Source organism: Callorhinchus milii, unplaced genomic scaffold, assembly GCF_018977255.1.
Source record: "Callorhinchus milii isolate IMCB2004 unplaced genomic scaffold, IMCB_Cmil_1.0 Scaffold4, whole genome shotgun sequence".
Taxonomy (NCBI): Eukaryota; Metazoa; Chordata; class Chondrichthyes; order Chimaeriformes; family Callorhinchidae; genus Callorhinchus; species Callorhinchus milii.
In genome coordinates, this window is record NW_024704745.1 from 66,211,294 (window position 1) to 66,239,165 (window position 27,872).

General features: G+C 43.2%; 1 protein-coding gene across 1 annotated transcript in view; it reads left to right on the plus strand.

Annotated features, from left to right (window-relative positions):
- parp4 (poly (ADP-ribose) polymerase family, member 4) overlaps positions 1-27,872 on the plus strand; it is a 53,773-nt gene that overhangs the window by 22,167 nt on the left and 3,734 nt on the right. Inside the window, exons 16-32 of the mRNA XM_042334058.1 lie at positions 384-515; positions 780-866; positions 2,714-2,878; positions 3,565-3,608; positions 5,151-5,232; positions 5,323-5,457; positions 7,293-7,479; positions 8,035-8,111; positions 8,193-8,380; positions 14,768-14,867; positions 16,337-16,507; positions 17,645-17,725; positions 20,464-20,544; positions 21,035-21,130; positions 22,572-22,685; positions 23,404-25,217; positions 26,863-26,959. Coding sequence (XP_042189992.1) covers positions 384-515; positions 780-866; positions 2,714-2,878; positions 3,565-3,608; positions 5,151-5,232; positions 5,323-5,457; positions 7,293-7,479; positions 8,035-8,111; positions 8,193-8,380; positions 14,768-14,867; positions 16,337-16,507; positions 17,645-17,725; positions 20,464-20,544; positions 21,035-21,130; positions 22,572-22,685; positions 23,404-25,217; positions 26,863-26,959 — 3,651 coding nt within the window. The remainder of the gene's footprint in view (positions 1-383; positions 516-779; positions 867-2,713; positions 2,879-3,564; positions 3,609-5,150; positions 5,233-5,322; positions 5,458-7,292; positions 7,480-8,034; positions 8,112-8,192; positions 8,381-14,767; positions 14,868-16,336; positions 16,508-17,644; positions 17,726-20,463; positions 20,545-21,034; positions 21,131-22,571; positions 22,686-23,403; positions 25,218-26,862; positions 26,960-27,872) is intronic.

Below are 27,872 nucleotides of genomic sequence, written 5' to 3' on the forward strand. Positions count from 1 at the left end.
GTGTCAATAAAATATTCAATTGGGGACGGGAGAAGGGGAGCAACCAAGCCCAAACTAATCTTAGTCTCATCTAATGTTTGTACAAGTACACTTTCCAGTAGAAAGCCCAAATGCTGACTGAGATCAGCTGAACCAGCACAAACTGGGAATCGCATCTTCCATCGTCTGACTTTATTGGCTTGTGATAACTGACCAATGCTGGGATATTGTTAAGACCTATGAAGTTTTTAAATAAATGTACCGTATCCTTTTGGGAGGGGAGCATTGACGTCAGGTGTACGTGGGACTAATACTAGTAGGCTTAGTAATATTTAGCACATAGTGAATGTATGTACATATGCCAAATACTGTCAGTAAATCCAGCTGCTTTCTTATCTTTGCAGGTTATTGTGTTCCAATCCTACACAAATTCCCACGTCTTTCCTATTGAAGCCAAATATGTATTCCCTTTAGACGATACAGCTGCTGTGTGCGGATTTGAGGCTTTCATTAATGGAAAGCACATTATTGGTCAGGTAATAAAGCAAAAATTGTTATATGTGGCTTTCAAAAGGAATCTGGAGATCATTTCCTCTAAAGATTTCTATATAGCTGACAGTTTGGTTCATATCCTAATGACCTGTTGAATATTCTTTGCATGCTATCGTCAACGTGGCTACTGTCTTAATAAGGTATTTGTTCAAGCGGATGGTTCGTTCTTACAAAAGCGAACTTCTGTGCTACCTGGATGTGGTGTAATAACCAGCTATGTTTTAATCCCTGTATTGATGGTCCCATAGGTGAAAGAGAAACAGCAGGCACATCGCGAGTACCGACAGGCTATTAAGCAAGGCCACGGCGCTTACCTCATGGATCAGTCTGCAGCTGTAAGTATTGAGCACTCATTTTCTATTATCGCAATAATTGTTAATAATCATGTTCCATCTTGACAATTGTTTGAAGCACTTTGAGACCTCTCAACGAAGTGAGAAGGCGCTATATCAAATGCAATGATTATTATTATGAATTTTCAGCGTGTTGTGAATTCAGGGAGTCCAGCCCTCGATCCGCTACAGTTGGCTATTATAATTCTGTTTTCTTTCTTTTGTGATTGGATATTTGGATAAACTTAATGCCGTTGTAAATATTATGCTTTATTTGCCTGCAATGTCTGAGGATGGGAGTCACCTGAACTGCCTGCAGGCTATTACCAATACTCCCTGAGGCCAGAGGTAGAAGCCTTGTAATTCTCCCATCTGTGCTAAAAAGGTGAAAAGAAGATTTCTTTCCACATCAACTTAAGTACAACCCTCCTTCCCCTAAGAAATATTATTTGTAACATGTGTCAGTCAGGATTGAAATTTCTGCATGCATTCAGGATTGGTTAATTAATCTTTGCATAATCCTTGCATTTGGTATCGCGCTTTTCATGTCAGGAGGATGTCCCAAAGTGCTTCACAGCAATGTCCCACAAACTGCCATGGAGTGAATGACCAATTTTGTTTGGGGGGTGGGGTTTGTTGGTCAGGACACCAGGAGAGAATCCCTTCTGTTTTCGAACAGTTACCTCAGGCTGCCGAAACCCTAACCCACGCATTCGTCACATCAAGGCTCGATTACGGGAACTCCCTCCTCATCGGCCTTCCCAACTCTTCCCTTCACAAGCTGCAGATCATCCAAAACTCTGCAGCTCGTGTACTCTCACGCACCAGGCTCCGTGACCCCATCACTCCCACCCTCGCCCGACTCCACTGGCTCACCATCCCCCAGAGGATCAAGTTCAAAATCCTCGTCCTCACCTTTAAGGCCATATGCATGGCATTGCTCCGTCCTACCTCTCTGCCCCCCACACTCTGGAACTCCATCCTACGGTCCCTTTCTCCTCGCTTCCTCCCTTGCCTCTTTCAAGGCCGGTCTCAAGACCCTTCACTTCGACCGTGCCTTTGGTCTCCCTGCCGCCTTTCTGCCTTCCCTCACCCCTACACCATCCCTCCCCCATGCTCGGGCCCCAACATCTGACTGTTCAGCAGTTTCGGACATCCTCCCGTCGTGAAAGGAGCTCTATAAATGTAATTTTGTTCTTGTTGTTGTTGACATGTTCATCTTTAACGTCTACCTGAACCGGTAGATCATTTACTGTCTCATCCGAAGGATGGAAGCTCCAACAATGCAACCCCTGCACCCAGCACTGCATTGGAGTGTCAACTTAGTCACATGAGTTGCAAGTGGGGCTTAAACCCACAACCTTCTGACTCAGAGGCGAGAGTGCTACCAATTGAGCAAACCCAACTTGCCTGAGTCTGAGGTGCAAAGCACTTTCTACGTTTCAAAGATAGTGTGTCAGTCTGGCTAAGATAGTCAGTTGAGGTCCTACCTGCCTGTTGGAGTGGACTTAAAAGGTTCAATGGTACTATTCCAAAAGAGAAGGGAGTTTGAGGGCCAAAAATCCCCTTGCTAACAATTGGTTATTCACTTCATGGTTGTTTACGGCACAATTCTATACACAAATTGGCTGCTAAGCTTGCCTACAAATACACAATCACTTTACAATAAAGTACAGTGAAGCACTTTGAAATGTAGTAAGGTGCTATATCAAAGGCAAAGATTAATATTATTAATGTGTACTCTTTTTATAGAATTACTGAAACTCCTGCCTTGCCTATCTTAGATCTGACAGTTTTCTGTATTTTGGTGATACGGCTATACATGGATAACTCTGTGCTCCACTTTTCAGGATGTCTTTACCATAAGTATTGGAAATCTACCACCTAATGCGAATGTTGTCATCAAAATCACCTACATCACTGAGCTCTCTGTGGACCAGCAATACATTTGCTTTCTGCTGCCGGGTAATGTGGCAACCCAGCAAAGGGATAAAGCATTGCAAGAGGAAACTCAGGTGGAATTTACAGTTCATTCCTTTCACATATCGCAGTCCTCTACAAACAGATTTGTACAGAAGCAAACATAAGTGCTCGCAAGCCAGGCCTTACCAAAGTTAGTTTTTATTGCTGAATCAATTATTATTCTCTCACCCAAAAAAACATTGTGGAATGAAATTGTGACATTTTTATCCTTGCATTTCACATGATAATTATCACATCAAGCCCATTACAAAATGCCACAACTTTCCTACTGATGCTTGATTATCACCAGTCTGAGGAACATCAGGTGGGGGTGGGTGAGGGGTGAGTGAGTGTGGGAGAGAGAAGAGAGAGGCAGATGTCTCAGAGTGCTTGTCAAATATTGTGGTAGCCACTGAGCAGGGGAAGAAACGGATTCAAAGGTGTTGATCAAAACCACGGTTCAGTCTGGTGCACAACCTTGCATTCCACTTGACTGTGACCTGAGTTTTAAACCCCCAGATCCAGCTCATTGTTGAGATCTCCTTTTCCATCTCCCGAATATAGCCCACCTCAATACCCCGTGCCTCAATCTCCCAACTGCATTGCGAAAGCTTGGAGACAGGTCACTGGTACGCTTTCTCGATTAGATCCAGTTAATTATCTGTGTTTAAAGAGGAACAGTGCACTAGTGCATCAGCATGGGGCACAGGTACTAATCGATGTTTGTAAATGTTTTCAGGAATCTGTGGAAAGAATCTGTGTGGAGGAACTGCAGACACCTACGTAAGTTTGTTAAGAAGCATTTGATAGCCTCTCTGGTCATTGATGTCAGCAATCTTAATTGTTTAGGGTAAATTAAAATTGCCAAGTCTGAGCTTTGCCAATCGCTTAGTGGATAAAGGTTAAGTGCACCTGTGGCCCCAAATTCCACCTAGACTTAGCCTATGAACCCCTGTTGTTTTAAAAATTTAAGATGGGAACAGAATTCACAAATTCAGTCTTCATGTGAAACCTTGTATCTTAAAATGTGCCTGTATTTTCTCTCTTTCGACATATGCGGTTTTAAACGAAAAACCCTGATGGAACACTCCCGAAATCCATAAATGGTTAACTGCGCATGCGTTACTCGCTCACCACCTCTCCCTCTCCCCTCTGTGTATACAGGAGTATCTGGTAACATGTTTGGAAGGAAGCACTCCGTTTGGTTAGGCTGCCTCCCTTCACCCTCTCCCCCCCACACCGATATCTGAATCTTCTCATGATAGTCCCCCACACCCACGCGCCCCTCCCCCCACCACCCACCCATGCTAAAAATAAACCCCTGGAAAATTAGATTTTTAAATCCCAAGAAACAGAAGTGTTATATATAACTCTGTTCCTGGTCCCCAGTCTCCTCGTGCCAGTGTATGGTTCCACGGACACTGGATGTCGTCTTGTACCCCACCTAATCAACAGTGTTCATGTGTTAACTTTAGAGTGAGCCTTGGACCACTTAACTGTAGAGTGCATCACAGTTAGGCATCACCTAACCTCCCCCACCCAGTTGCCACATGTGAGTAACACGTAGAGGGTATTGAAGAGAGATCAGGACCAGGAAACCTGGTTGATTTAATTTCCCTAACTCTGATAAAGGTTGAGACCAATTTAGCTTTCATATTCAGGCCAGACTGGAATTTGAACCAGCGAGACCCTGGTTCATAAACTGCAGCTCCAACCACTGACAGCACCACTGACTGACAGCTCTTTAAGAATGGTGGCAAAACAGGCAAAAAGCTGATGAAATAAGTCAATAGCTCGCACTGGTCTCTGGGTTGAAACTGCTTTCCTTTTCTGGATTCCCCACCTCCAGCCATGAATAATTATTGACTGCTTTTGTCCTTATTTTTTTCAATGTGATCATTATCTGCATAAAATGCCTCATTCCCCCCCACCCCACAAGTCAGTTTACATACATTAATTCAAAATTTCTATGGTTTTATCCAAATAAGCACTGCTTGATGTTATTATCAGTTTGTATTACATGCTGTTTGTGACACAAACTGACAATTTGACCCCATCCTTTAGAACTATATTCCCTTCGTCTCGCTCCCTCCCTTACCTCCTTCAAGGCATGTCTCAAGACTCTACTCTACGACTGCGCCTTCAGCCATTCTCCCTGCCCTCCACCTTCCCGGGTCCAAATCCCCGAATGTCCAACGCCTTGGAATGTCCTCCAGATGTGAAAGGCAAATGTCATTTTGTATTGCATTGCATTATTTCCTGCTGAATCTGAAAGCACAGGGTGTCCACGTTTACTAAGTACTGCTCTTTTATTTTTTTAAAAAGTGCTTTTTCAGTTGAATTATCCATTGAGATGCCGTACGAGATAAAGGAAATCAAATCTCCAACGCACAAAATCAAAATCAAGGTAATATTTTTGTTCGAAGACATATGCTTTTAACTTTTGAGAGTTTAAATGACCCATTGGATCTCACTAACCTGCTGTTAACTTCTCTAGCGGACAGATTGTTGGGCTGTGGTCTCCATGGAGCAGGACACATCCCTGGCAACCGGTTTCCAGCTGCTGATTTTACTGGCTGAGATCCATGTCCCCAGAATGTGGGTGGAGAATAATCCAGAGAAAGACAGTCAGGTATGTTCCTCTTTGACTGTGCCTTCAGTCATCTTTCCCCCTCCCCACTGTTAGGTCAGCTACCAAGCCAGCACTGTCAAGTGTCTTGGGACGTCCTCCATCGTGAAAGGCACTATCAATTTTGTATTATATGACCTGGGAGCTCCTTCAGCTGGGAATGTGTTGTATTACAAAGAATGCAGTTGGTTTAATGACAGGTTCCTAACCCTAACCCTGGAGCGGGTTAATCTGCTCCAAGGTGCTTAACATTCAAAATATAAAAGTTACCTTGGGGTTTGATAATGGACTTCCATTGTGTGCCCATGTTTCACATTTAGAATGTTTCTTAATTAAACCTTGCCTGCCATTCTTTTTATGATCTGTTTATTCTATCCCGATCCATTGAAAGCCACCAGATTCCCTTGCATGAGTTAGCTCTGCGATCAGCAAATTTTACAATGTTATACGTATCCTCTTCTAGTGGGTAGCTCTCAGAAACAATGATCTGAATGACCTCTTTCTGTAATTCTGTATTATTATGAATAATGTAAACTGATCCCTCTGGAAATCGACTCCTTACTGCCCCCTCAGACAGTTCCAGTTCCATTTATCATCATCCTCTGTTTTGGTTGCCAAGCAGCTCTCAGCTTTAATATTTTATAGGCTTTTCAACATTTTATTGAGATTTTAAATGAATATATATGTTTGTACAGAGAAGATCCTGCATATAATGGTACATTATACTCAGACACTGTTTAATTATTGAACAGACCCAAGTAGAATTCTGATTGGGAAAAAAAACTATGCAGATGTACAATACAGTACTAGGATGTGATGATTGGTGCATTTGGAGGGAATACTATAGGTCAGATCTTTCAATCAACATTTAAATTTTCACTATAACAAGTGTACAGAATGTAGCATATTGATCCACATGGGTAAAGAATAATATTAGAAATACTAACTTGTGAATTGGAATGCAATGAATCTATTAAACACTGCTAAGGCTGACAATTAGATGCCAAGTAGAGGTTTTATTTATGAAGAATGACTGGAGGAACTGGGACTGTTTTGTCCAGAAGGGAAAAAGATGAGAGGAGATCTAATTAACATTTTCTAAATTATGAGGGATTTTGACTCTGAAAGAAACAGGAAGTAAATGTATCTACCGATCGGTGAGTCAGTAACTCAATTTAAGGTAATTACCCAAAGAGCAAAGGGAGAGGTTAGCAGCATTTTATTTTACCCAGAGGGTTGTTAGGACATGGAATGTTAGAAAGATGGATGAGTCGGAATCCATTATTAGCTTTTAAGAGGAAATTAGATAAAGGTCTGAAAAGGAAAAATATAAAAGGATGTGGGGGGAAGGCAGCAGAATAAAACTGGCACTTCGGGACTTTGAACTTGCATATTCGAGGCTGAAGATCCAATGCAACCCTGGGAGTGTGCTGCATTGTTGGAGATGCCATCCTTCGTCTGAGGTTCGTCTGCCTGTTCAAATGGCCTTATGTATACAAAGGGAATTCCCAGTGCCATCAAAAATATAAGTGACACATGAAAAGGAATTTAATTAATGACAAGAATTAGTTACCTAATTAATAATACATTGGCGTTGGCTGTTAAGTGCACCTGTAATTCCTTCCGTACACACGTGTTTGCACGTTGTTTGTACCCTGATAATACACAAGGTTTCCATATAATTTTTACAACTTGCAACTAGACCCAGTTCAGCAAGTCACAGGAAGCTTTGAAAATGTCTTGTGATCATTAAGAGAAGCACATTTCCTTTTATTTTCCTGTAGAATTAAACGTACAACCTCACTGAATCCAATTTCCTTTGTTGTGCTTTGTAACAGGCCTGCATGCTGGCATTTTACCCAGAATTTGATGTGGGCACCCTCTCTGACTTTGAGGCTATTATTTGTCTGGATTGTTCCTGCTCTATGCAAGGCCTGGCTTTTCAACAGGCCAAGAAAATAGCCCTTCTAATACTTCAACACCTTCCAACCTCCTGCACCTTCAATGTCATTACCTTTGGTACAGGTAATGTTAAACTATTAAATTTGTGTTCTGTCTGCATCTTGGTATTCTGGAAGGATGAGATCAGATGGCCAAGAACCTTTTCATCCAAATTAATCTTGTAATCTTCATCTTCTTCCTATTGTTGTGTTTAATTTGATCTACTTGCGTAAGAGCCATTCATGGCTTGAGAGTATAAAATGCAGAAAATTATACGATCGGCAAACAATTAATACACATTAAAGTTGTGTTGAGGAGCAAAAAGTTAATACAGTGGGTCGACTGCCCTCCGACTCAAGTAATTTTCTAAGGGTCTATAGGTGAGAAATTGCAGGTGATTTTAAATTTTTAGTCTATTTATGCAGCAATTTAGAGCATTTTTGTAAGTTTATTTTAAGAATGGCAGAAAACCAGCCTCAAAGTTCAGACTGAATTCAACAGTTTGCCAAATTTAGGTTGATTACTTTGAATGACTTCAACACAGTTCAAAAAAAACTTACCTGTAATTAATGCTGCTGTTGAGCCTTGCTGAGACATTAATATTCACTGAGCTGTGTTTTTCTTATTTTCGTACCTCAGGATACAAGGAGCTCTTTCCCTGTTCACAGCAAAGAAATTCTGAAGATGCAGCCAATGCAGCCCGTCACTTTATCCTGGTAAGCAGATTTGAAAGTCTAAAGGGAGAGACTTGTTATACTGTATGGACTCCATCTGTTGATTTTCATCCTTTCTCAAAGTCGGCACAGAAACCCATGGGGAACACGGATTTCTGGAGACCACTGCGGAGCCTGAGCTTGCTCGCCCCGTCCAAGAGACTACGCAGCGTGCTTTTGATTTCTGATGGGCATGTCCAAAATGAGGATCTCACGCTGAAAACTGTGCAACAGAACGTCAAATATAACCGGATATTCACCTGCGGCGTAGGGTGAGTCTCTGCTTCAAAGCAGTTGTGTAAGAAATTGATTGGCATTGCCTGCACGTAGCCACTTTACACCAGAAGTTCAGTGGCGTACTGAGTTCTTGGAGTGAAAGAAATCTGGAAAGTCATTGCCAGCTGTTACAAACCAAAGATTCTTGTTTCCCAATGAGAGAGAAAAAACTACATGGATTGCTCTAGCAGGTTATCCCTCTGTCCTGCACCTTACCTCAGCCAGGCTTGGGGAAAAGTGTAGGGGCATCTATTAGGAATGGGACGAGAGATAAAACGTTTGCACTTAGAATACAAAATATTCAGTCAATTCACTTTACAGTATATTCTGTGAAACACTTTGAGACATCTCAACGTATCAAATGCAAGGATTATTATTACATCAGATATCACTTGAGCAGAGAACCCAGCAGTATGAAGAGGGAACTGAGTGAGGTGGAATAGGGTGAGAATTCTGTTAAGAAATTTGGTGAGAGTGGGAATTCTTCAGTAAGACTGATACTAGAGAACAAGAGTGAACTTTTTGATTCAGCAGACAAGTGGGAAATCTTTCTTGAGGTAGAGGCAATCTTATATTTAAGCAGGCAAATGAAGTTGGGGATTAATAAATTTGATGACCAGTCAAAACTGGGTGCTTTTGTTTGAGTCTTATATAAAGGGGAAGACTTGCAAGAGCCTCACTTGAGCAGAGAGCCCAGGGTGAGGAGGGATTTAGAGCTCCAAAAGGATCTCCATTTTCTCTTTCTCAACACATTGAGTTTTGCCCTGGACAAACAGGTGTGTAGGAAGTCCAGCTGCTCGAGCTTGAGCTCAGGGTTTCTGAGCTTGATGAGAGGCTGGTGTCACTACATAGCATATGGGAGGCTGAAGAGTTCGTGGATCGAATGTTTCAGGAGGTGGTCACCCCACAGCCACAGAGCGTCACCGAGTGGGTGACCACCCGGCATGGTAGGAAGAGGGGACGGGCAATGCAGAAATCCCCTGAGAGTGGCACTCACAAACCTGTTCTCCGTACTGAATACCAGTGAGGGTGCGACACGTCTGAGGAGAGGAGTCAAAAGCAAATGTATGTAAAGGGGAACACAGGGAAGAGTGTCAATGATTATTATCATTAGACAGATGTTTCTGTAACCAAAAACGTGACTCTCGCATGGTATGTTGTGAGGGTTGAAGACATCATTGGACGGATGCAAAACATTCTCCAGGGGGAAGGGGAACATCCAGAAGTCGTGGTCCATGTTGGGATCCATGATTAGGGACAAAAGGGCTGAGATCCTACAGGGACAGTATCAGAAGCTAGAGAAAAAGCTAAAGAATAGGACCTCCAAGGTGGTGATCTCTGGATTACTCCAGGTGCCTCATGCAAGTGAGTATCAAAATGGCAGGATCAAACACATGAATCGATACTCTTGCCCCCATCACTTCCCGCACTGTCTCCTACTCCCGCTCCTCCCCCTGGTACACCACCCACCTCCGCTCACTGAAATGCCAGGTGCGGGCTGCTGAACGCACCTGTGTCAAATCTGGCCTAACGGTCCACCGACAAATCTGGCTGGACCTCCTCAAAATTTACCGCTCCACTCTAGCCTCGGCCAAGTCGTCCTTCTACTCCAGGATAATCCTGGAGGCGAAGAACAACCCCAGGCTACTGTTTTCCACCACATCCCGACTCCTCCGTCCCCCCCGCCACCCCGCGCAGGTCATCTCCTCCAACCTTCACTGCGAGGAGATGCTGGATTTCCTTGAATCCAAGATCAAGGGAATCCGCTCCGCGGTCACTTCCCCTCCAACTTCCACCCACCACCCACCCCTTCCCTCCCACACTCCGACTCCTACCCATCCTCCCCTACACACCTTCGTACCCGTTTCCCCACCCTCTGTCACTGAACTCATCCTATCCCTAAAACCAACCACCTGCTCCCTTGACCCCATCCCCACTCCACTCCTTATCTCCCAGCTCCATTTTCTTGCCCCACACATCACTGACATCATAAACCTGTCCCTCTCCTCTGGCTCTGTCCCCATTCCATTAAAAACTGCCATCATCACGCCCACCCTGAAAAAACCCTCCCTTGATGCGTCGCAGCTATCAAGCTACCGGCCCATCTCCAACCTCCCCTTTCTCTCCAAGGTCTTGGAAAGAGTTGTCGCCTCCCAACTGCGCTCTTTCCTCTCCACCCATTCTCTTTTTGAACCCCTTCAGTCAGGTTTCCGTGCTGCTCATAGCACAGAAACTGCCCTGGTCAAGGTCACCAATGATATCCTGACTATCTGTGACCAGGGCTCCCTCTGTCTCCTCGTCCTCCTCGACCTATCGGCAGCATTCGATACGGTCGACCACGCTATCCTACTCCACCGCTTGTCCTCCCACCTCAACCTTCAAGGCACTGTCCTTGAATGGTTTAGCTCTTACCTTTCCCACCGTCTTCACTTCGTCTCAACGAATGGCTTCTCCTCCACCCCCCGTACTGTCTCATGTGGTGTCCCTCAGGGCTCTGTCCTCGGTCCCCTCCTCTTCACCCTCTATATGCTCCCCCTCGGTGACATCATCCGCAAACATGGGGTTAACTTCCACATGTATGCGGATGACACCCAACTCTACCTTTCCTCCTCTACTCTCAACTCCACGACCACCGATGTCCTGACAGCCTGCCTGTCCGACATCGAGTCCTGGACGAGAGACAACTTTCTTCAGCTCAACGTGCGAAAAACCGAGGCCCTCCTGATTGGCTCACGTCAGCGCCTCCGCACCTCAGGCGCTGACACCATCAGCATCCAAGGCTGCACTCTCCACCTCTCAAAGCCAGTCAGGAACCTCGGCGTTTTGTTCGACCCTGAGCTGTCCTTTCTCCCTCACATCCGCACCACAACTGGCACCGCCTTCCATCACCTCCGGAATATCGCCAGATTACGGCACTACCTCACCCCTCACGCTGCTGAAACCCTGGTTCACGCCTTTGTCACCTCAAGGCTGGACTATGGGAACTCTCTCCTCGCCGGCCTTCCCGCCACCTCCCTCCACAAGCTGCAGGTCATTCAGAACTCTGCAGCTCGTGTACTGTCCCGCACCAGGCTTCGGGACCACATCACTCCTACCCTCGCTCGCCTCCACTGGCTCCCCATCCCCCAGAGGATTGATTTCAAGATCCTCATCCTCACCTACAAGGCCATTCACGGCCTTGCTCCCTCCTACCTCTCCAACCTACTATCCCCCTACCTACCTGCCCGTACCCTCCGTTCCTCTGGCTCCGGTCTGCTCCACGTCCCCCGCCCCAACCGCCCTACTATCGGTGGTCGGGCCTTCAGCCTCTCAGCCCCGAGGCTCTGGAACTCCATCCCCCAGTGCCTTCGCCTTGCTTCCTCCCTTTCCTCCTTCAAGGCCGGTCTCAAAACCTTTCTCTTTGACCGAGCCTTCAGCTCCCCTCTCGACTCTCTTCCTCCTCCTCGCTCCCTCCCTTCCCTCCCCTCACCCTGACCATTTCCCCCCTCCTCTCTCCCTCCCTTCCCTCCCCTCACCCTGACCATTTCCCCCCTGCTCGGGTCATGACCCAACTGTGCAGCGCCTTGGGACGTCCTCCTGACGTGAAAGGCGCTCTATAAATGGAATCTTGTTGTTGTTGTTGTTGTTGTTGAATGCACGGTTGGAGAAATAGTGCAGAAAGGAGGACTTCAGGTTCCTGGAGCATTGGGACCAATTCTGGGGCAGGTGGAACCTGTGCAAGGTGGTTGAGTTACACCTGAGCAGGGCTGGGACCAATATCCTCGCAGGGAGGTTAACTAGTGCTATGGGGAAAGGTTTAAACTAATTTTGAGGGGAGAAGGGAATCAGGATGTATTATCGGGGGGCAGATACAAGTTACGTAAGGGCTGGGAGAGACAAATAGCAATGTAATAAGGGGTAATCCAGAAAAAGGAGGGATTAGACAGGGGAGAAATGTAGAGCAGACTCAGTCGGTCTTGGAATGCTTGTGCGTAAATGCACGGAGTGTGACAAATAAGATTGGTGAGCTGCAGGCTCAAGTTGCCACATGGGGTTATGATGTAGTGGCAATAACGGAGACCTGGCTCAAATAAGGGCAGGAATCGGAGCTGAATATTCCTGGCTACAATGTATTCAGGAAGGATAGGGAAGGAAAAAAAGGAGGTGGGGTGGCAATATTGATTAAAGACATGGTTAAGGACCTTGAAAGACACGATGTGCCAGAGGGTCCCAAAACAGAATCTATTTGGTTAGAGTTAATGAGCAGAAAAGGAACTGTTACTCTATAGTGGGAAGGAGATAGATGAGCAAATCTACAAGCAGATTTCAGAAAGATGCAAAACCAATAGAGTAGTGATAATGAGGGACTTCAATTATCCTAACATAGACTTGTAAAATAACAGTGTAAAGGGCAAGGAGGGGGAAGGATTCCTGAAATGTGTGCAGGATAACTTTCTGGATCAGTATGTTTCCAGCCCAACGAAGAAGGAAGCAGTGCTGGATCTAGGTCTGGGGAATGAAGTGGGGCAAGTGGAACGGGTTTCAGTAGGAGAGCATCAGGACAACAATGATCACGAAATCATTAGGTTTAGAGTAGTTATGGAAAGGTACAAAGAACAATCAAAGGTGAAGATACTCAACTGGAAGAGGGCTAATTTCAATGAGTTAAAAGGGACCTAGCAAAGGTGGACTGGAAAGAAAGATTGGTAGTTAAACAGCTAACGAGCAATGGGAAGTGCCACATAAGAGACTTGTAAGCAAAATAGAAGCCTACGGTATTAAAGTGACAGTGCCAACGTGGATACAGAACTAGCTGGGAGACAGAAAGCAGAGAGTGGTGGTGAGCGGTTGTTTTTATGACTGGAGGGAGGTGTGCAGTGGTGTCCCACAGGGGTTAGTACCACTGCTATTTTTCATCTACACAAATGACCTGGACTTGGGTATAGGGAGTACAATTTCCAAGGTTGCAGATGATACTAAGCTAGGAAAAGCAGTAAACAGGGAGGAGACTAGTAGCAAACTGCAAGGGGGACATAGACAGACTGGTAAAATGGGCAGACACGTGGCAGATGAAGTTTAATGTGGAGAGATGCAAAGTGATGCATTTTGGGAGGAAGAATGAGGAGAGGCAACATAAGCTGATGGTAGAATCTTAAAGGGTGAAGGAACAGCGTGACCTGGGGGTTCATATAAGTAAATCTTTGAAGGTGACGGGACAGGTAGATAAAACTGTTAAAAAATAGCATACGGGATACTAGGCTTTATAAATAGGGGCATAGAATATAAGAGTCAGGAAGTTATGATGAACCTTTATACTGATTCATCATAACTGGTTAGACCTCAGCTAGAGTACTGTGTTCAGTTCTGGGCACCACACTTTAGGAAGGATGTCAAGGCATTGGAGAGGGTGCAAAGGAGATTTACCAGAATGGTACCAGGAATGAGAGACTTCAGTTATCAGGAGAGGCGAGAGAAGCTGGGATTATTCTCCTTGGAGCAGAGAAGGTTAAGAGGAGACTTAATAGAAGTTTTCAAAATTCTGAGGGGATTTGATAGGGTGAACAAGGAGAAATTATTGCCACTGGAGGGTGGGTCGGTAACCCGAGGACACCGATTTAAAATTGTTGTTAAAAGAAATAGAGGAGAGGTGAGGAGAAATTTTTAACACAGCGAGTTGTTCGGATCTGGAATGCATTGCCTGAAAGGGTGGTGGAAGCCGACTCGATAACAGCTTTTAAGAGAGAAGTAGATAATTATTTGGGGAGGACAAGTTTGCAGGGCTATGGGGAGAGAGCAGGGGAGCGGGATGGAATTGGATAGCTCTTTACAAAGAGCTGGCACAGACACGACGGGCCGAATGGCCTCCTTCTGTGCTGTATAATTCTATGAGAAGTAGGTTTCGGCCCTGTAGATTGCAAGCTCTAGCTGCTCACTGTCAAATCCTGCTGCTATTTAATCTGTGAAATGCTTTGAGACGTCTCGAAGATGTGATAAAGCGCTATATCAAACGCAAGGATTATTATTATCCAAGGTGCCTTCTATCAGATAAGGCACTAAAAGAGTTTGCCTATTGAGTTGGATCCTAAGACCCCATCTCACTATTGGAAAAAGAAAAGATTTCTTGGGTATCAATCCTCTAGATTCATTGTTCATTCATCTTATTGTTACAAAAACAGTCATTAATGGTAATTATCTGTGAAACACCTTGAGACATTTTGATGTGATGGTTCCTTCAATCCAATGGGCTAAAGGGCTTTCGCACCCGCATATCTGTTGTGAACATTTTAATGAATATACAAGACTTTAGCTTTCTCCTCATGAGGGAGCTATGAAATGGGCTGAAGCTGTGCAGACGGCAGATATCGCTGCATAATGCCTGGTGAAATTGTTGTATTTTTCATTAGATCCACAGCAAATCGACATATGCTCCGAGCCTTGGCACTATATGGGGGAGGAGCCTATGAGTATTTTGATGAAAAAAACAAGTTTGGCTGGACAGCAAAGGTAGACTTTGGTATTGTTTTAAGATTTCTTTATGGTAAGCAAGTGGACGTAAGAAATGTTCTTTTGTGTGTTTGTGCTGAGGGGAGGGGCTCTGGAGGGGAAACGTAAGCTGCATGCACATCAAGGCAATGAATTAAAAGGTCAATAGAATATTTGAGTGGGGGGATGTTGGGAAATGTAATAATTATCAATGAAGTGAATGTTGTTTTATGGACATTGCAGCGCACAAATTGCCCCCGCAAATGGCCTACAAAATACAGTTACTACACTTTTCAGTGAACTCCATGAAGCACTTTGAGTTGAGAAGTCAGACAAGGTCCTTCAGCTCAACGTGCGTAAAACTGAGGCCCTCCTGATTGGCTCACGTCAGCGCCTCCGCACCTCAGGCGCTGACAGCATCAGCATCCAAGGCTGCACTCTCCACCTCTCAAAGCCGTCAGGAACCTCGACGTTCTGTTCGATCCTGAGCTGTCCTTTCTCTCTCATATCCGCGCCACAACTGGCACCGCCTTCCATCACCTCCGGAATTTCGTCAGACTACAGCACTACCTCACCCCTCACGCTGCTGAAACTCTGGTCCACGTCTTTATCACCTCAAGGCTGGACTACGGGAACTCCCTCCTCGTCGGCCTTCCTGGCACCTCCCTCCACAAGCTGCAGGTCATTCAGAACTCTGCAGCTCGTGTACTGTCCCGCACCAGGCTTCGGGACCACATCACTCCCACCCTCGCTCGCCTCCACTGGCTCCCCATCCCCCAGAGGATCGAATTCAAGATCCTCATCCTCACCTACAAGGCCATTCACGGCCTTGCTCCCTCCTACCTCTCCGACCTACTATCCCCTACCTACCTGCCCGTACCCTCCGTTCCTCTGGCTCTGGTCTGCTCCACATCCCCCGCCCCAACCGCCCTACTATCGGTGGCCGGGCCTTCAGCCTCTCAGCCCCGAGGCTCTGGAACTCCATCCCCCAGTGCCTTCGCCGCCTCCTCCCTTTCCTCCTTCAAGGCCGGTCTCAAGACCTTTCTCTTTGACCGTGCCTTCAGCTCCCCTCTCGACTCTCTACCCCCTCCTCACTCCCTCCCCTCACCCTGACCATTTCCCCCCAATGCTCGGGTCCTGACCCAACTATACAGCGCCTTGGGACGTCCTCCCGAACGTGAAAGGCACTCTATAAATGGAATCTTGTTGTTGTTGTAGTGATGGGTACTATATCAATAACAATAATCCTTGCATTTGATATAACTCCTTATCACATTGTTGAGACGTCTCAAACAGCTTCACAGAATATACTGCAAAGTGAATTGACTATATTTTGTGAGCGAAATCAAATACAAGGATTATTATTTAGTCAATCTACGTAATCACTTTTCCCAATCATTCCCAGAATAAACGCAGAATCAAAATGTTTTCATTGTAGTCTTATTTTTAGTGGCATGTTTTAACCTGCCACGTTTTACTTTTCATGACAGGTTGAATCTCAGGTGGATCGAGTGACTCAGCCAGGGTGCAGGTCGATCTCTGTTAACTGGCAGCAATTCAATCAGAATAAACCTGACCCACTCCAGGCCCCTGCACAGATTCACTCCATATTCAGTGGTTCTCGACTTCTGGTTTACGGCTTTGTCCCACACTGTACTCAGGTGAATTAAACTGTCTTTTTCCTTTTACCTAAATTACGTGAAGCGCTTTGAAACATCTCAACGATGTGATAAAATATTACGTCAAATGCAAGGATTATTATTATAACTAATTTAGGCTGAGGAGGAAAATCGTGATTTCCATTCCTGGTTACTGTTTGTTTAAATGTACCAAGTGAAGATAGCATCAGTCTAGACCATACTATCCCCTCACTGACATTAGCTGTTAAGCTCACACACCAATAATGGCAGGTGGAATTGGTACTTTGGCCAGAGAACATCAAAGGTATGTGGACCTACACAGAAGTAAAAGGAAAGGAGCAGCCAAACTCCTTGAAGAGCAGAGGGAAGGAAACAATAGTGGCCAAAACAAAATCCTAAACTGAAAAAAAATTTAGACTCAAAAGGAAAATATAAACATTTGCTGTTGTCCCTGTTTTCTATCTTATTGTGTGTTTTTCTTTTTAAAAATTACTTGATTGTTTGTTATTTAATACCTATTCCGATACGTTTTTCTAACTTTTTAAAAAGATATTTCAACTCAACAGGATCTGGACAAGTTAACTCATCTATGGTGCTCAAAGGGTTGGAATGGTGGTGAAGTGGGGGAAAGGCAACTATTTATCCTGTTTGATAGTAATCTCTCTTGGCTCCTTCAGTTGCTATGAATGTCTTGGATGGATTTTTGAGCACCGGTAGCACATTGCCAACTCCCTCTGTCAAATATTACAAAGTATATTTTTTTTGTTTTTTGGCCAGCCTGGTGTCTGACACGCTTGGAAACCCATCACTGTAAATAAGAGCATTCAAACCAAACTACTCAGTGTTCCCCATATGCGTGGAGATTTTTGACATTCATACTTTTTCTTTTAAAATTGAAGTTTGGACTTTTATGTACTGAGCAAATGTAGAATGAAGACATTTCTTCCCAGAGTTTACTTTCATTTACCCAATGGGTTGGTCCTCAGAAACTTCCATCTTCTGGTGATTCTATTAGGAAATCAATCTTTGTTTAACCAAATGTTGGAACTTATTTCTTTGTTATTGAAAACTTTTTGGTGGGAAGAAAAAACATTAATGTAATCACATTCTCTGCTATGTATGTGAATGTTCTAATCACTGTTTCTTTATGTGCCTCAGGCCACACTCAGTGCTTTGATCAACAACCAGGAGATTAAAACCATGGTTTCTACCACTGAACTACAGAAGACAAAGGGCAAGGTATACAGTCATTATCTGGTTTGTTGCAGTGTCTAAAATGAACTCAATATCGTTGGAAAAAGAATAAGATTAAGTTAGCGTTGTTACACCAAGTGGCTCAGCTAGTAAAGCTACTGAATGTGAAGCGTATTGGTTAGAGCACTTGCCTCGCAAGTGGGAGAACCTGAGTTTGAATCCCCGACAGGGCGAAATGTTAGGCAAGTTTCCTTACTCCACACACCTCTGTTTACCTAGCAGTAAGTAGGAACCCGGTTGTTAGTCGAATGGCATATGGCTTTTCTGGGTAATAATTCCTTCAAAACATGAACAATTATTTGGTCACTCAGTCCACGACTGTTAGTGAGCATGCTGTGAGCAATTAGCTACTGCATTTCGCCCACAAAACATACAGTCAATTCACTTTGCAGAAAATTCTGTGAAGTGCTTTGAGACGTCTTGAAGACATGATAAAGCGCTATATCAAATGAGAATTATTATTATTACCACTCAGAGTACACACAGGGTGGCTCCCGAAGTCTGCCCTGAGTTAGCTGTTTTCAGCCAGTGCAACAGTAAAGGCACTACAATTAGCCTCAGCTTCCAAGAGTTACGGAACAAAAAAACAGATTCGCACAATTAACATTGGACCCTGCGCTCCATCTCCACTCAGTTATACCTGCATCTTTAAAGCAAACAATATAGATGAAACCATTCTGAAATTCTGTTTGCTTGTAACCTGTAAGACCATTTTGCCTCAAAATTTAAGATCATGCAGAATTCTGTGAAATTCTTCCGTTCAGCATTAATATAGAAGCTAGTTGTTTTAGGAACTTCAGAAAATTTAGGTCTTGGAGTCTAAGACTCGATGGAACTTTAGCTCTCGGTTGCTTGCGGGACGTGACAGCCTTTAGTTCTCAGATTTAGTCCCATCATACTTGGATGTTTGGTGAAGGAGTTAACATCTAGGCAGGAGGTACAACTTTAAAAAGACGGTTTGTGTGTAAGTTCTTGGCAGCTCATGTGATTAGTTCAGAAACCATTTTGACTCTACTTAATTTAAAAACATTACTTTCATTTTTTAATTTCAAAACTGTTTATGAAACTGGAGGCTTTCAGCACTGAAACAAAATGTATTTTTTATTCCTGTGAAAGCTATTTTAATATTTCAATAGAGTCCTGTAGCTCAGTGGCTAGAGCACTTGCGAAAGACCTAGGTTTGATTCCTGGCAGAGCGAAACATTGGACAAGTTTCCTTATTTCACACCCCTCTGTTTACCTAGGAACCCGGTTGTTAGTCAATTAGCGGATCGCTTTTCCGAGGGTAATAATTCCTTCCAAAAATAATTATTATAATAATAAATTGGTCACTCAATACACGAGTGTTTGTGGGACACTGCCGTGTGCAATTGGCTGCCGCATTTCGCCCATAAAATATAGTCAATTCACTTTATAGAATATTCTGTGAAGCGCTTTGAGACATCTCGAAGACTTGATAAGGTGCTATATCAAATGCAAAAATTATTATTATCTGAAACAAAACCAGTTTTAGCCGTTAGTTTTTAGAGTACATATGAAACAAAAGACAAGATAATGTCTCAATCGCTCTTGAACGCTACCATGCATGAGGGGCTATATAAATGCAAGTTGTTGTCAACAGACTGATGCCTCGATATACAATACAAAATTACATTTGTAAAGCGCCTTCACGTCGGGAGGATATCTCAATGTGCTGAACAGTCAAGGATTAGGACCCGAGAGGGGTGGATGGTTTGGGATCATGGAGAGAGCGGAGGGTAGGGTGGTGGCCGAAGGCACGGTCGAAGACGAGGGTCTTATAATAATAATGGTTAGAGCACTCACTTTGCAAGCGAGAGACCTGAGTTCAATTTCAGGCAGGTCAGGGCGAAACCTTGGGCAAATTTCCTTACTCCACACAGAGCCTAATAATAATCCCTCCAAAACCAAAAACAATAATAAATTGGTCATTTTCAATCTACGACTGTTTGTGGGACATTGCTGTGCGCAATTGGCTGCCGCGTTCGCCCACAAATATACAGTCAATTCACTTTACTGTGTGTTCTGTGAAGCGCTTTGGGACGTCCTCCCGACGTGAAAAGCGCTATATCAAATGCAAGGATTATTATTATTATTATTATTATTATATTCAAGACTGAGATAGATAGATTTCTTATTGTAAAAGGGATTAAGGGATATGGGGATAAGGCAGGGTCAGGTTATTAGCTGGAGTTAGATTAGAAGATCAGCCATGATTGAATGGCGGGGCAGGCTCGAAGGGCTGAATGGCCTACTCCTGCTCCTACTTGTTATGTTAGGAGGTCTTCCTGACATTCAACTGTGGAAAGTTATCTCTTATCCAGGACTTCAAGTCTGACAGACATTCTGTCAGGACATCAGTGGTCCTGGAATCAAGGGTGGAGACAGAGAGGTAGAGTTGGGTGTCATCCGCATACAGATGGAAGTTGACCCCATGTCTGTGGATGATGTCACCAAGAGGGTGTTTTGTCACCAAGAGGGTGACTTCATTCTATATGCATAGAATGTCTCAGAATGTCTGTCTAGTTCTGTATCAACCACTTGTACTTATATAAGAAGCAGTTCAAATTGATTGCTTTTATCCATATTAGCAGATACATTTATTCCACTATAACCATAACATTGTGTGGGGATATAATGCAACTGTCCTAATAAAACTTTCTACTTTTCCAATCTTATCATTATTATTATCTTCCATTTTATAGATGCTTCACCGACTGACAGCAAGAGCCCTTATTGGTGATTATGAGAATGGAAGTCTACACGCAGATCAAAGTGAGCACGAGGTCGGTAAAAACACTTTTGGGGGCAGGTTTTTAATCATATCTCTGCATTATCTTTCTCACCTGGAATATGACATAGCGTTTGCAACAGTTAACAGTTTTGAGGGGATTTGTATCATGCTTGTCAGTGTTCAGATAATAGAATTAAGAGACTGGATGGAGCATCAATCTCCTTCCATGATGCTGGTTGATCAAACAGAACAAAACTAGGAAGCTGTTTCTTTGGTTTGACAACGTGGCAATGGAATATTGAATTGATTTGGTCCTCCATAGGTGTGAGATGATTGAAATTTAGAAGTAATTGCCTTCAAAGTTGAGGACAATTTCCCAAAGCACTTCTTTTATCATTTTAAGTGTTGTGTTAAAGTGCGATCTTCAAAACTAGTTCTGAAATCTAGCATTTCTTTGTCCTGCCATACCTTGAACTAGCGAGCCAGTAGGTTTCCAGCGGTGAATGGTTTCTTCCTGTAACTTCAGTATCTTTCCCTTGCAGATGAAAAAGTCCATTCAGAAATCCTACATCATTGAACTCAGCAAGGAGTATTCAATTGTGACTCAGTTCACCAGCTTTGTAGCTATTGAAGAAAGGGTGAGTGAAACCTTGATACAAAAGAAACAATACCACAACCAGCTTAATGACAAGCTTATGTTTCTGTTTGGTTTCTGAAGAAAAGTTTACAAAATGCTGTTTTTGTCTCCAGTAATAGTATCTTTTCCTATGGACCAGAAATCTGTGGATATGGCTTTTTCACCCTGGCTCAGCTGGTAATATTTTTGCCTCTGAATCAGAAGATTGCAGGTTCAAACCCCACATCAGGTCCTTGAATTCACATAGTTTAGGCTGACACACCGGCGGAACACTACATTGTTGGAGATGCCATCCTTCGGATGAGAGGTTCATCCAAGTTTCCGTCCTGTTCAAGTGAACGTTAAAAATTCCAAGGCATTATTCATAAAGAAAAGTGAGTTTCTCCTGGTATCCTGGTCAATAATCCTCTGGAGGGAGGGAAGGTAAACTGGGTTTCCTTGGAGCTAAACTGATAGTCACTACACTTTACAGTGAATCCTGTACATTAAATGCAAGTTTATACAATCTAAACTGACTAGCACAGAACCAGGGAGAGGTGCACCCTTTGAAAGGAGAAGAGAATTTCTCCCAGTGTCCTGGCCAATCATCCCACAAATTAAATTGGTCCTTTATGGGAAATGGCTGTGCACAAATTGACTGCAAAGTTTGCTTATAAATATAGTCACCACGCTTTACAGAAAACTTTGTGAAGTGGTTTGAGATGGTTCAACATAACGGGTGCAATTCAATTCCAAGGATTATTATATAAAATCATTACTATTACTATGACCTTCTAGTTTGTTAATAATGCACTTTTCCTGTAAACCCATTGTTACCAGAAATGCGGTATATTTTCAGCACAGACCAGCCAGGTGACCGCCTTCCAGGTGTTTTAAGTCACACTGACATTTTGTCCCATAAGCTGTGCATGTGCACCATGTGAAGGACATGCTGCTGATGTCACTTCCCAAAGATATGACGTTGCGGTGCGTCCTGCACATGGGACACATACAATATACAGGAAGTGGCATCAGAGTCGGCCTAACAATCCATAAGATGGCATTTTTTAGGCGGCCTCCCTATAATCTGGGGTCATACGTTATTGATTCCAAACCACTGTGTTATAAGATACAGTGTAGAATGTTCTGTGTTATAACACAGAAGCGAATCATTTGGCTCAACTAGTCCGTGTTGGTGCAGGAGATAGCAGGATCACTCTGTACTAGGGTTTACAAATTCTGATGGCATTATTGGGCACATTGCTCAAAAATGTACCAGCATTCAGTGCAAATCCCACTCTGTAAATCAAGAATAAGTTTTATATCATGAACCAAATGAAATTTGAGCTCCAAACACCTTTGAATTCAGGAACAAGATCTTGTATAATGTGCTAAAACAGTGGAGAAATTAAATTTTCAGCTCTTTTGTGAACAGTATTGATACTGGTGTTTTCTTTTTACAGGATGACCAGGAAACCGAGGGAGTTCAAGGGCCTTCTGTTCAGGAACTCGCAGCAAAAGAGAATGTGGATATTCTGCCATATCTGGACTGGGAAGAACAGATGCTCAGAAAAAAGGTAAAGATTTAGATTTCAGCAAATTAGATATTTTATATGGAATTAAGTTAGCGTACAAGTGTCAACTGCCTTTCGGAATGCACTGTTATTATTGAGAGTAAGAACACATTAAATTTCTATCATGATTATGTATTTGACAGACCAAAGTCTTGATAGTATTTTCTCATTTGTTCTGGTTAAATCCAACATACGGATGACTAAGAAAATAATGGGATTGTAACTATTTTCTGGTGTGTGTGTGCTTTAACTGAATTGGATGTTTTATTTGTGCCAGTATTTGTATCTGCCAGCAGATGGTACCACTGTACTTTTAAGTCAATTCATAAAATTCATAAATTGTTCAATAGATATAGGAACAGGAGAAGGCGATTCAAGCCCACTAAGCCTCTTTACAACAGATAGCTTATTACTGTTGAAATCATAGCATTATTTTGAATCAAGAGTCTTTCGTCAATGTCTGGCTCTCTTCAATCCTAGGGTCTTCTTAATTGTTATCTGTCTTCATTACTGGGCTCCTCTCCATGCCGGGCTCCCTTCAGTGATTTCAGTGTTTCCCTGAAGTACAATTGAAACTAAGAACTAACATCACAGGGATTCACAGACTTTCCGTATTTTGGGGCCCAATGTGTTGGTTCACTAACATGCTATACCCTGCACTGCTGTCTTAACATTGTTTGACATTACTGACCATTTTTATGCCTTGTTGTTTCACTTACAGAGATGTCGGAGTGCACATGCCACAAAATTCCGAAAGCCAAACTATAACAAAGATTATGTTGGACAAAACAAAGAAAGTGATGGATCTGTGGTAGATGAAGAAGAGGTTATGGATCAACGGGGAGATTTATTGGATTGTGCTTCATTATTTCCTTTTATAGCTCCGCTTAAATCTGCTGACCGTCTTGAATCTTCTGATTCTCTTGATTCTGAGAATAAATCAGAAAGTGATAGTGTCATGTCATCAACTATATCTAGTGATGCATTGCCAGCAATCTCTGGACTGTATTGCGATACTAAAAATGCTGTATTTTTAAAACCTTTTGGTGGTTCAAAACTATTACTTTCAACGGTGCCTCTGGCTGATTCTCAAATTTTATTCGGGAATCATTCCCTTCCTTCAGTGATTTCAGATCCTCCTCCTTCACCTACAGACTCTGCCAGGGAGTTCATAAAAGATCTTCGAATGGATGCAGCTCCCGCTTCAGTTAGTTTTAGTTCACATTTACTTGATTTTGGGTTAGATTTATCTCCTCCAATGGCTTCGGTTTGTTCTGACTCTCCTTCTCCAATGGCTTCAGCTTCTTCTCCTGATTCTTTTGTCTCTCTTTCTCCAATGCATTCAGCTTTCTCTCCTGTTTGCTCTGACTCTCTTCAAATGGCTTCAGCTCCTCCTCCAGGTGGTTTTGAATCTCTTTCTCCAATGGCTTCAGCTCCTCCTCCAGTCGATTTTGGTTCTCCTCTAATGGCTTCAGCTCCTCCTCCAGGTGGTTTTGGTTCTCCTCTAATGGCTTCAGCTCCTCCTCCAGTTGGTTTTGGTTCTCCTCGAATGGCTTCAGCTCCTCCTCCAGTTGGTTTTGGTTCTCCTCGAATGGCTTCAGCTCCTCCTCCAGGTGGTTTTGGTTCTCCTCTAATGGCTTCAGCTCCTCCTCCAGTTGGTTTTGGTTCTCCTCGAATGGCTTCAGCTCCTCCTCCAGTTGGTTTTGGTTCTCCTCTAATGACTTCAGCTCCTCCTCCAGGTGGTTTTGGTTCTCTAATGGCTTCAGCTCCTCCTCCAGTTGGTTTTGGCTCTCCTCTAATGGCTTCAGCTCCTCCAGTTGGTTCTCCTCGAAAGGCTTCAGCTCCTTCTACACTTGTTTTTGACACACACAGTCCAATGGCTAAAGCTCATCCTCCTTTAGCTTGTTATGTTCCTCAAATGACTGCAGCTCCTTCTAAAGTTGTTTTTCCTTCTCGTCCTCCAATGGCTAAAGCTCCTTCTCGTCTATCAGTCGGTTTGGGTTCACGTCCTCCAAAGGCTGTAACTCTTATAAGCGGAGGTTCAGGATCGTTTTATTCAGATTTCACAGCTAAGGTCCTAATGGATGAGATTCAAACAGTGGAAGAGTCAGTCACAAAGGAAGAGGGAAAGAAAAGTAAAGATGGACAGGAGGCAAAGTCCAACAGATGCTATGAATCTGATATAAACGTAAAAGTCGCTGGGAACATGCAGAGGGTCAGGCAGCATTTATGGAAAGAGAAAAATAGGTTTGACTTTCAATTAGAACAAGAACAGGAAATGAGCGGGAGAGTAAATGAGAGATTGAATGTACTAGCGGAAACTGAAACTCTTGTTTCCCCCCAAAATGATGATATAGTGCTTCAGAGTTCCTCTAATGTAAAAAGACTTGATCCTGTGGCTTTAAGGAAACATAAATATCCACATCTTTCTATGGTGTCTACTAAGGAAGATGTCTTTTCGAATCGTGTTTTACCCTTGATGCACAGGAGTTCACTACGTTGTGGAATAAGGCAATCTAAAGATTTTAAATTCAGGTAAATGTAATATGCATTTTTATTATTTGTATCTATTTGTACTAATTAGGACTGGCCCTATTATGAAAACAGTGTAGATAAGGTCATATGTAATACAATGTACAGCACTAACCAAAATCTGCTTCCTTCAGGAGTTATACTGTCATATACATATAGTATATATAGAGTCAGCCCTCCTCTTTGATCGCATCGCCTTATCACATCTTCGGGACATCTCAAAGCGATTCACAGAATATACTGTAAGTGAATTGACTGTAAATTTGTGAGCAAAATGCTGCAGCTAATTTGCACAGCAGTGTCCCACAAACAGTTGTGGATTGAAGTGACCAATTATTTTTTGAAGGAATTATTACCTCCGGAAAAGCGATCCGCCAATCGACTAACAACCGGGTTCCTACTTACTGTTAGGTAAACGGAGGCGTGTGGAGTAAAGGAATTTGCCTAACATTTTGCCCTGTGGGTAATCGAACCCAGGTATCTCGCTCGTGAGGCAAATGCTCTAACTACTGAGCTACAGGACTCAACAACAACAAGATTCCATTTATAAAGCGCCTCACGTCAGGAGGACGTCCCAAGGCGCTGCACAGTTGGGTCATGACCCGAGCAGGGGGGAAATGGTCAGGGTGAGGGGAGGGAAGGGAGGGAACGAGGAGAGGGGAAATGGTCAGGGTGAGGGGAGGGAAGGGAGGGAGCGAGGAGGGGGAAGAGAGTCGAGAGGGGAGCTGAAGGCACGGTCAAAGAGAAAGGTTTTGAGACCGGCCTTGAAGGAGGAAAGGTACTACACTACTACACAAACACTATACTTAACAGGTTATTCCGTGAAGAGCTTTGAGACATCTTGACGACAACATAATAAGGCTCGATATCAAATGCAAGGATTATTATTATCATAATAGTTAGAGCCACTGGTGGTCACATTGAAGGAGGCTGTGTGCCCATACTCTTGGTTCCAAGCTTCAGAGGATTGTAGTCCCTGTCACCCCTTCCATTAAAGTATATACTTTGTGGAGTCTCGTAGCTCAGTTGTTGGAGCTCTCGCCTCGCAAACTAGAGACCTGGGCAGGATGAAATGTTGGACAAGTTTCCTTACTTGAGGCGTCTTGAGATGTTTCAAAGATGTGATAAAGCACTATATCAAATGCAAGGATTATTATTATTTATTATACACATGATGACCAAAACATCTTATTTTTCAGCTACCCTATTATCTTAAAAAAAAATTCTTTAAAACTTATTAGACATTCAAATGGTATCACAACTTTTTGGTCACCCTGTGCAAAGAAAATAAATTTATTGTATATAGTAATAAACAGAAACAATCTGATGTACTATGATCATTTCTTATTGTCTTGTTAGTAAATGAGATTTTAAAAAATGTGTTGCACTCCCTGCATTCTATATTTTTCCCTACCTTAGATACCAGAGATGATAATATTCAAGAGACCTTGTTGAATAAATTAGATACAACTTGAAATTGTTTATTTGAAACCTGCAGTGCTAAGTTATATGACATTTTCTTTCCCCATTCCCCACTCATGTGAAGGTAGAAACACCAAATTGACTGTAATGTTTCTTAACTATTGTTTTTGTAACTGGTTTGTAAATGTTGATAGAAACTGATTTACATGCTGATAATGTCTTGCAGGGGACATACAAGGTTGGAAAAGGAAAATGCAGAGAACATGTTAAGAAGCAAAAACTGTACACTACCTTGGAAGCTGCTCTTTGGACATCAGAATGAGGTCATTCTTTCTCATACTTTGTGGTTGAACATTGCTAAGTTATTCTGTTTTTACTTCTCCCCTCTGCCAGCAACCTTGCTTGCAACAAATTGTACTCCTATCAAAGCTGTCCTTGCCAGGCTCAATTTCCCTAACTTCAAGTTCCTCAACTATAAATGCCTTCATACCCTAGTACCTCTAACTTTATGATCTTTGTTTAACCCTTCACTTGGCTCCCTTGGGCTTGTTATGTGTTGCACACCACCATCAATGGCCAAGCCTTCAGCTACTACCTCCTGACCTCTGGAACACTCCCTCCATTTTGCCCTGTCTTTAAATCATGCCTATGAGGGTTTCTTTAGTAATCTCCCTTTGCCCCATCCTTTCTTCAGCAACTGACCTCGTCACTGTGAAGTGCTCTAACATATTGTCCAACATGAAGAGGACTATTTAAAGAGGGCAAGTTGTTTCTTTAGTTACATATGACCTGCATACAACCTACTAACTAATAATTTCATCCTACAGCATGTTAACCACTGTATGCTAATGAAATAATAGTTTCCACTGAGATTCTGACTGTAATCAGTGTAGAGTTCTGTAGCTCAGTGGTTAGAGCACTCGCCTTGCAAGCGAGACACCTGGGTTCAATTCCAGGCAGGGCGAAACCTTGGGCAAGTTTCCTTACTCCACATGTCTAATAATAATCCCTCCAAAAAAAAAAAACAATAATAAATTGGTCATTTTCAATCCACGACTGTTTGTGGGACACTGCTGTGCGCAACTGGCTGCCGCGTTTCGCCCACAAATATACGGTCAATTCACTTTACAGTATTCTGTGAAGCCCTTTGAGATGTCAAGAAGACGTGAAAAGCGTTATATCAAATGCAAGAATTATTATTATATTACAATCCTCAGGATTTAGATAAATACTAGA